At 33.8% G+C, this 8,559-nt stretch overlaps 2 protein-coding genes across 3 annotated transcripts; one reads left to right on the forward strand and one right to left on the reverse strand.

Moving 5' to 3' along the window:
• The first annotated feature begins 1,086 nt into the window (after positions 1 to 1,086).
• PNSL3 (PsbQ-like 1) lies at positions 1,087 to 2,273 on the forward strand. The gene is made up of 3 exons (XM_039043705.2): positions 1,087 to 1,493; positions 1,643 to 1,929; positions 2,014 to 2,273. The coding sequence occupies exons 1-3, from the start codon at positions 1,232 to 1,234 to the stop codon at positions 2,110 to 2,112; spliced, it is 648 nt and encodes a 215-aa protein (XP_038899633.1). The 5' UTR covers positions 1,087 to 1,231; the 3' UTR covers positions 2,113 to 2,273.
• A 74-nt stretch (positions 2,274 to 2,347) lies between these two features.
• ATK3 (kinesin 3) lies at positions 2,348 to 7,425 on the reverse strand. Of its 2 annotated transcripts, none has more exons than XM_039043704.2 (16): positions 6,496 to 7,425; positions 6,150 to 6,294; positions 5,927 to 6,036; positions 5,719 to 5,838; positions 5,461 to 5,643; positions 5,165 to 5,374; positions 4,974 to 5,048; positions 4,694 to 4,840; positions 4,480 to 4,618; positions 4,244 to 4,353; positions 3,809 to 3,970; positions 3,484 to 3,701; positions 3,226 to 3,307; positions 3,021 to 3,125; positions 2,829 to 2,933; positions 2,348 to 2,687 (listed from the first exon to the last, which is right to left on the reverse strand). In XM_039043704.2, the coding sequence occupies exons 1-16, from the start codon at positions 6,688 to 6,690 to the stop codon at positions 2,532 to 2,534; spliced, it is 2,262 nt and encodes a 753-aa protein (XP_038899632.1). In that variant the 5' UTR covers positions 6,691 to 7,425; the 3' UTR covers positions 2,348 to 2,531. The 2 variants fall into 2 exon arrangements, with proteins under 2 accessions (XP_038899632.1, XP_038899631.1); XM_039043703.2 differs by having other exon boundaries at positions 6,469 to 7,417.
• Positions 7,426 to 8,559: the final 1,134 nt, after the last annotated feature.

Below are 8,559 nucleotides of genomic sequence, written 5' to 3' on the forward strand. Positions count from 1 at the left end.
ATCTCCAAAAACAAAAATATTTTTTTGAAAACACTCCTAAAATGTAGATAACAAAACATTTAAATCAATAGATAGAACTGGTATTTATAGGCTTAATTTTTAAAATCTAAATTGTTATTAAACAGGCATAAGGGGTTTAAAATTTAAAATAAAAACTTTTAAAACTATTGAAGATATAAACTTAAAGTAAGGTAAAACTTAAATTGAGGCCTTTTCTTAGTTCAAAATTGAAATTAATGTTAATTTACAAAACCTAAAAAGAAAATGCAATTATAGAAAAAATTATCTAACAAATGACTACCATTCTTCTATCACCTAAAAAAATAAAAAATGAAAAATTAAGAGGACATTTTTTTTATTCAAATGGGAGTGATTCAAACTTCTAAACTTTTAGTTGAGTGTCCATATACATAGCCGATGATGGTAGTAATGATAATAATAATTTCCGTATGAGGTTTAAAAAATGAAAAAATTTCACAGATAGAAAAATGTCAAACTATTTACAAAAATAATAAAAAAAACAATGATAGAAACGGATAGAAGTCCATCACTAATAGAGGTTGATAGAAGTTCATCCATATCTATCGATGATAGAAACGGATAAAAGTCTAAAAGGATTAAATTTTGTAATTTTGTGTAAATAGTTTCCCTTAGTATTTTTAAAAATCTCCTTAAAAAAGAATGGATAAAATATTATTTTGGTCTCCACATTTTGAGATTCATTCTATTTTAGTTTATATACTTTCAATTATTTAATTTTAATCGATGTAGTTTTAAAAAAATTGAAATTTAGTTTATATATTTTCAATAAATCTTAAATTCCATCCTTCAAATTTTGATTCTAATAATTTCCTTAACAAAAAAGACTTCATGTAAACGTGTTTTTATAATCTATAAAGAAAAGGCACATAGACAAATTATTATTATTATTTGAAAAAAAAGTCTAACAATGAGTTAACCGCATAAATTAATCTTAAAATTTATTAAAAGTTTAGAAATTAAAATTAAACAGAAATTAGAACAAAACTCAGAAATACCTCACCTATTTTAACCTATTTGAAGAATTTTAGTGTTTTTTTCATGACAAAATTACCAAAATAACCTTCAGGAGGATATCCTTTGGGTGGACAATGAAGAAACTAAAAAAGAGAAACGGATAACTGAAATTAGAAGCTCTTCTTCTTTCTGTTGCCAATTCTCCTCCCTTCTCTCTTCTAAGTCTTTCCATCAAATGGCTCGTCTTGCAAATTTAAACCAGAAGTTCACCGCCATTCCCAACCTCCCAAAGCTTCAAAACACTCGTAAGAGACTCAAAATTACTGGGTTTCTCAAGAAACAAACAGATGTCTCTTCTCATCAAATCTCGTTGACAAGAAGATTGGCTTTAACCAGCCTTGTCTCTGTTGCTCTGTTTGGCAACGCATCCCTCGAGATCGCTTCCGCTAATGAGTACTGGCTCGACGGCCCTTTGCCCGTGCCTTCTGTTTACAACAGTAAGCTTTCTCATTGAACTAAGCTTGCAACTTTCTGTTTCTGTTTTTGTTTTCTTCATCTGGGTGCAAGTCGAAATTAGAAAATCCGAGTTGGTTTGGTTAGTTCGGTGGCAAATACTATAGAATTTGCGATGAATTCTTTGTTACAGACATTGCGAACGAGAAAACAGGGACTCGGTCGTTTCTGAAGACGGGGATATACATAGCTAACATAGGAACAGAAGGAAGAAAATACAGATTGAAAAAGTATGCATTTGATCTTCTAGCTATGGCAGATTTGATTGGAAAAGATACTTTGAATTACGTCAGGAAGTATCTGCGACTCAAATCAACCTTTATGTACTACGATTTTGACAATGTTATCTCGGCCACAGAGGAAGGTGCGAAGCAGCCTCTCATTGATTTAGCAAACAGATTATTCGACAACTTCGAAAAGGTAAAAAGTAGAGAAGTTTTAACAAGTTCCAGCAAATGTATGCAAATTTTCAAGCTGAAGTACCTTCTCTTTTGTGTTTTGCAGCTTGAAGATGCAGCAAAGCAAAAGAATCTGAGTGAAACTGAAGCCTACTATCAACAGACAACACCATTACTTCAAGAAGTCATGGATAGAATGGCATAAGTTTGAGCAAGTTTATTGAACAGAAGATTTTGAACGATCTGCCTGCTTTTCCATCATTCTTATGTCGTTCTTGTTCATAATTTGTTGCCATTTTTCATCTGTATTTCAGTGCAGCTTAGTGATGCGAAATCCAGAAAAAACGGTGCAGTGAATTTCACAAATTATAGTTCATTTGGATTTTATCAACGAAGACGAAATTGATCGGGCAAACAAGAACAGACAATTTGCAGCATGCTTGGCACAATTAGAGAGGTTTAATTGTTAAAAAAAGTGAAGGGGAACAACAAAAAATCTTACTTTCATTAATACAATCAGATCTCTTTTGCTATACACAACTAAGCCTAAGTCAGAATCATTCTCATATTTCATCATCAAATAGTTGATTTGCCAATGTATAGGCAATGTTCGAGCATAAAATCTTAATGTCGTGTATTGGTTAGACGCCGAGGAGTACCGATCTCACAAGCATTGACCCGGGCAGCAAAGCGAAGCGAGCAGAGTGATTCACTGGCCGAGGAGGAATCGGGAGAGATATTTACAAACATCAACGTCTTTGAATCTCCACCGAGACACGGCTGTTTAGACATCCATATTGAGAATTAGAACGACCAGATTGTGAATGTCAAACAGAGGAATTAGCATGAGAAGTTTACATTCCTAATAGAGTCTAAGAGAACAGACTTGTGAATAAATAATGGTAATCTTTGAACAAGTACCTGAAGAAGATAGGTAAGCTTTGAGTTTCTAAATGGAACATGCTCTTCCTTCTTTGCCAAAGCAAATATAACATCACTCAAAGATGATAAACTTCTATTTATGGCCTGAATGTGAAGAAAATAAAGGATTAGGAGCATAATTTTGCATAATGTAACAAATTAAAACAAAATATGATAGTAGTGATCAATTACTTGGGTTTCTTTCAGTCGATCTCCTGTTGACCCGCTCTTGGAAAGACGCTCGCTCCCAGCAAGATCAATTAAATTCAAAATCCCTTGTACTTGTTGATCAGTACTCTAGCAAATGCAAAACCATTAGAACTTAGTGTATGGATGGAAACATAGCAGTAGAGAGGAACCATATTCAAAATATAAATGGTGACCAACCATTTCTTACCTCGTTGATACCGTATATTTTGAGAGTGAACACAAAATGACTTCTTGACGATTGCTCGTTCATTTGAGTTTTGCCAACGGATCTAAGCAGAAAATAAATGTAATAATGTAATTTATGATTCAAGAGGAACATCTATCAAGTAAACACAGAATTTTGGCCCGGGCATCATGATTAAGATGAACAATAAGCAACAGTTCCGTCAAAACTAAGGTACTAATCCAAAGTCCAGATGAATGCAAATGAGGAAATTATTGATACCTGCTACGAGAAGCTTGCTCTAATAGAAATGAGACCTCCCTGGCGCTACGAACATCCACGACAGTAAGATCAGAAACTTGAGTATTTCCACTTGCATCGTGTTTGATCGAGTATGGTTTTATAGGAGAACCATTTTCTGCTCGTAGCACATCTGGAGTTGATCGATTTGTTGATAGTAAATCACGGATAGTTTCATTGTATATTTCCAACATCGATACCTAGAAAATGTTGAGAGGTTCAACAAAAATGTCTGAGAACATGCCAGTAGAAAATATACATCCTACAGATGATAAAATATAAAACTTCCATGTTCTTTCTCTCTCACCTGCATTTCATATTTCCAACCCTGAGGTTGAAGAGATTGCCTAGTTTGAAATATTTGTTCCAACGATCGAGGTATAAGTCCCTTCTCCTCCAGGAGCCCTGGCTGACCCATCATTGTATAGGTTTTTCCCGAACCAGTTTGACCATAGGCGAATATGCAAACCTAAAAGAAACAGCATTCACTAATGAACTTCAAAAACAGTTTGATGAAATAACTCAATTGTCTCATCTTGAACTAATATCCTGCAGAAATAACTCCTTTAAAAGTGGAGAACACGTTCAGGTGTGCACAGGTGACCAAATGGGATTCATCAACTGTTTTCATAGACCATTCAAGTTCTTCTTTTTTCTCTTATAAAAAATGGATAGATATTGTTTCGATTATCCGGTAAATTGGCCATAGTATAGAAATAAATATTTTGGTGCTGTGTATTACCTTATAACCATCAAGCGCACTTTGTACGAGCTGGGAAATTTCTACAAAGACATCTTCCTGTGTTGCTTCTGGTGCAAAAACCTTGTCATATGTGAAAGAATGTCTTTGCCCTGACAGAAAATAAACATGGAAGAAGTTGAATTATTCAATATCACATTGAATTAAGAGAGCTAGAGGGCAATGTACCATAATGGAAATAATTTGGAAGGCTTGAATATTATGCATGATAAGTATACCATTTTGCACCAGATCGATTCCTCGTCCAAGAGATTCCACTGATGACGGATAGGAAATAAAATTTCCATCAGGACTAGAACGTTCATCAGGCAACAGAGGTCGTACTCGACAAAATACACGAATATTCCCTTTTAATTCCTGTATTACAAAAGAGTCCAATAAGTAACAATAAGACCATGGTTAATGTAATGTTTTATGCAACAAGGGCATTACCAAGATAGTATTATGCAATTTTTTACGAAGCTTTTCTCCTTCCATTAGCTTATTTTCTGCATCTGCAAGTCGTTGTTGTAACTCAAGTACAAGTCTCTTTTGATCTTCGAATTCATGCATCGTCTCCATTGCAGTTAGATCAGAGACCTAGCATGAGAAAAGCATGTCAAAAGATCTACAGTTTGTTGCTTGAATCGCAAAACCCACTTGATCATCTTAATGTCAAATACAACATTTTCAGTGAAAAATAACTAGTTTAATATCTTTGGTTTATCATCACCTGCAGCTTGTTTTCTGCAGCAGCTAGATGATTTTGCAATGCCCTTAGCTCAATACTTTGTGAAGAGCATGTTGCCTGCAAAAGAACTCTAAGATTATCAAAGGACTTCTAAGTACATGACAAGCTTTAAGATCTTTACAAATAATATACAAAAAGTGCAAAAAGGGATCAATCAAGATCAATGTAAGAACCTCTAATTCATTTGTTTTTTCCTTCATTTCATCCAGCTCCTCACAGTACTTTCCTGCAGACTCCCTGCACTTCTCTACTTCATCTGACAAAGTCTGAACCAGAGATAATTGACGATCTCGATCATCTCTAACCTGTTGTATTTCTCTTCTTAAACACATAACTTCGTTCACCATAGCATCCTTCTGCTTTACTGCCTCGTCTTGAGATGCCTATAATCACAATTCAGACATTGATGATTCAACACCAATATTCATTATTAGAAACACAAGACGACTCTTAGAGAAAAGAAACTCACTTTAGACAGAGCAAGTTCGCCCTTGATCATGCTGAGGTCCTCCACCATGGCAGCTTTTTCTTTCTCTACGCGTTTAAGGTCATCCTCAGCGGTCGAAAGCTCTGTATGAAGTTTGCCATTATATTGCTGTAAACTAGTGATGTAATCCTGTAACCGCTTGTACATCTCATTAAGAGACGATATCTGCAGAATTCCCACAAGTTGGTGTCAAAACATTTGTTGTGTTTGGTACATTGATCAGTTCTGTTTCAATTTTACCTTTTGATTTGCACTCGAGAGCTCACGTTGAGCCCTTGCAAGCTCCTCAGAAATTGAAGCCTGTGACCTTTCCATAATCAACCTAGCCTCTTTCTCCTTGGTGAGAGATTCTACTGCAGCCTGACAGTGATAATAAATTTCTAAGTAACACACCAAGAGCTCCAATTTATCGATACATTCATACTCAAAAGCACAATACAAAGCTTACCAACTTATCTGATTCTTCTTTTGTGAATTTCTCTCGCAAAAAAGCATTGTTCTTTCTGAGTTCCGTAATGATAGAATTCAATTCTTCCTCTTTCTTCTTCACTATCATTTCTATTGAAAAAGAAAAATAGAAAGAATAACCAAAATAAGGGTCAATAAAAATGAACAAAAATGGCTTGATGATTACATCCAAAACCAAGAAGAACATGAGATCTTGGAGATACCCATTTCACTGCACTTGATCTCAGAAGATTCCAACTCATCTTGTAGTTTCTTCTGCTCTAATAAGTAGCTATATTCAAGCTCTTGGAACCATTTGATGCAGAGTTTAAGCTTTTTAATGTATTCCACCATGTTGTCACATTTTTCCTGAAATCCACAAAAGGGCCTCATCAAAAAATGCAATTGCCACCAAAGTTTTCCCAAATTCCAACAATCCTGTTCTAAAGTTCTGACTATCAGCTAATGTATAGAAAGCAAGGGAAAAAAAACAACCAACCATACAAAAAGAAGAAGAAAAAAATGGTCTCAGCTCTGAATTACCTTAACTGCTGAAAAGGAGGGACTGACCTTAAGATTAAACCTGTCCTTCCTTTTAAGCTTCTCATTCAACAAAGCCTCAACATCTTCTTTAGTGAACTCAATGCTACCGCAATCGGAGCCCGCAATGCTAGTCGGAGTACTTGTAAGACAAAGTTCCTGTCCACCATTAACCACTGAGAAGGCCAAGCGAGCCCTACCATTAGTTGGAGTTCCAACCATCATAGCCTCTATCTACTCAAACCTCTCAATCTATAAAACCCAGTTCATCACCAATACCCTTCTTTCAAGAGAGAAAACAAAGAGCTGATGGATCATAATCGAAACCCAAAAGAGGGAAAACCAAAAAAAAAAAAAAAAGAACACAAGAAACAAGAAACTCAGAACGGGGAAATTGCTCAAATCTTCTATACCCAGTTCATCACCAATGCCTTTCTTTCAAGAGAGAAAACAGAGACCTGATGGATCATAATCCAAACCCAAAAGAGGGAAAACACAAAAAACAAGAAACCCAGAACAGGGTAAATGCTCAAATCTTGAAAAATGGAAGGAAAGACTAAATCTAAGACATGGGGAGAGGGAATGAAGCCAAAAGAAACAGCAAAAAAAAGAGAAAACAATATAATATTTGAGGAAGAAGGAGAGGCAAAAAAGAGTTTAAGCATGTAGCTGTGGGGCCATTGATTGCATTTAAAGCTAACGATTATGTATGTATATGTACTGCAGCCGCTTGCTTGAACGAGCAGGAAAGATTGATGAGCTCCCAGAGAGAGAAAAGAAAATGGATTGTAGGAAATGTATAGAAATGGAGAAATGGGGTTATGGGGAGTAAAGATTTGAAGTGTAATTTGGAAAAGCTATCCAGAAAGAGAGATTTTGGGTGGAAAATGAAGGTGGTAATGGGATTTTGGAGCTACTGAGCAGAGATTTTAATGGGTTGTTCTTGTTTGGTAAAGAAAAGCACGGATTCCTGGCCTTGTTATTTTACTCTGTAATCAATGGAGGAGTGTGAAAATTTTTGAAATGGGGTTTTGGGGAATCAGATGGGAAGCATGTGACTTGTTCTTTACAAGATGAAGATCATGAAGCCACGTTTGTTTTTGGTCTCTCTCTCTCTCTATCTCGCTTATTCCATAAATCTATTTCAACATATCTCAGAAAATAATTATAAGAACAAAATAAAATCTTTGTTTGGATAAACATTTGAGCTAAATATATTGTATAGTGTAGCTTAGTGTTTCCCATGTTTTCTAGTTTATTATTAATTTTTCCAAGTTTTTTTTTTTTCCTTCAACTATTTGAGTCAGATTATCAAATCATCTAACTTTAAAATGATAATTGGTATATTTATTTGTTGAGTTACGTATGAATTGACTTACATCTTGAAGACAATATAATGTTTGTATATATTTTTTAAAAGAATTAACTTTTATTTATGAAATTGAGAAAATGATTACTTTTTATCTTAAAAATTTGATTCTTGTTGGATTGGACAAATATTACAACTTTTAATCTTTTTTTTTCAAGTTCGATGGTGTTATGATGGAAGATCGAATATTGACTTTTGAGATGGTAATTAATATATTATCTACTATATTATGTTATATTGTCAAATGTATTACATTTATAACTACTAGTTTGATTGAAAAAATAAAATAAAAATGTCTTGCAATCCACTAAAATGTAAAAAAAAACAAAAAAAACAAAAAAAACAAAAAAACAAAAACAAAAACAATATCAACATTTGTAAAATATGAAAAAAAAATGAACTTTAGAGTTTGCAACTTTTATCTTTTATTAGATTCTTGTTTCATTTATTGACTTAAATGTAGTTCAATTAGTTGAGACATTTATAATTTATATAAAAGTTAAAAAAAAATTTAATATAATCTCTCTATTTTCTTATGTGTTGAACTTAAAAAAAAATTATGGCTAAAGTAAGTTTGATTCAGTGGTATCAACAAGATCTTTGTCCGAAGTCGAAGATTCAATCTCTCATTCTACAATTTTTGTACCAAAAAAATTGGAAAAAAAATACATAAAAATCTCTCAAAATCTACTAATATATTATGGACAATATTGAAACTATCAAAA

The sequence above is a fragment of the Benincasa hispida genome, chromosome 9 (genome assembly GCF_027475165.1).
Source record: "Benincasa hispida cultivar pf3 chromosome 9, pf3_genome.v1.1, whole genome shotgun sequence".
Taxonomy (NCBI): Eukaryota; Viridiplantae; Streptophyta; class Magnoliopsida; order Cucurbitales; family Cucurbitaceae; genus Benincasa; species Benincasa hispida.

Coding starts and splice junctions, on each gene's coding strand:
- ATK3 (XM_039043703.2), bottom strand. CDS start 6,690: ATGATGGTTGGAACTCCAACTAATGGTAGGGCTCGCTTGGCCTTCTCA. Junction 4,841..4,973: donor CTGCAGAAAACAAGCTGCAG/GTGATGATAAAC, acceptor TTCTCATGCTAG/GTCTCTGATCTAACTGCAAT. Junction 3,971..4,243: donor GTGCGCTTGATGGTTATAAG/GTAATACACAGC, acceptor TGTTTCTTTTAG/GTTTGCATATTCGCCTATGG.
- PNSL3 (XM_039043705.2), top strand. CDS start 1,232: ATGGCTCGTCTTGCAAATTTAAACCAGAAGTTCACCGCCATTCCCAAC. Junction 1,494..1,642: donor CGTGCCTTCTGTTTACAACA/GTAAGCTTTCTC, acceptor TCTTTGTTACAG/ACATTGCGAACGAGAAAACA. Junction 1,930..2,013: donor TATTCGACAACTTCGAAAAG/GTAAAAAGTAGA, acceptor TGTGTTTTGCAG/CTTGAAGATGCAGCAAAGCA.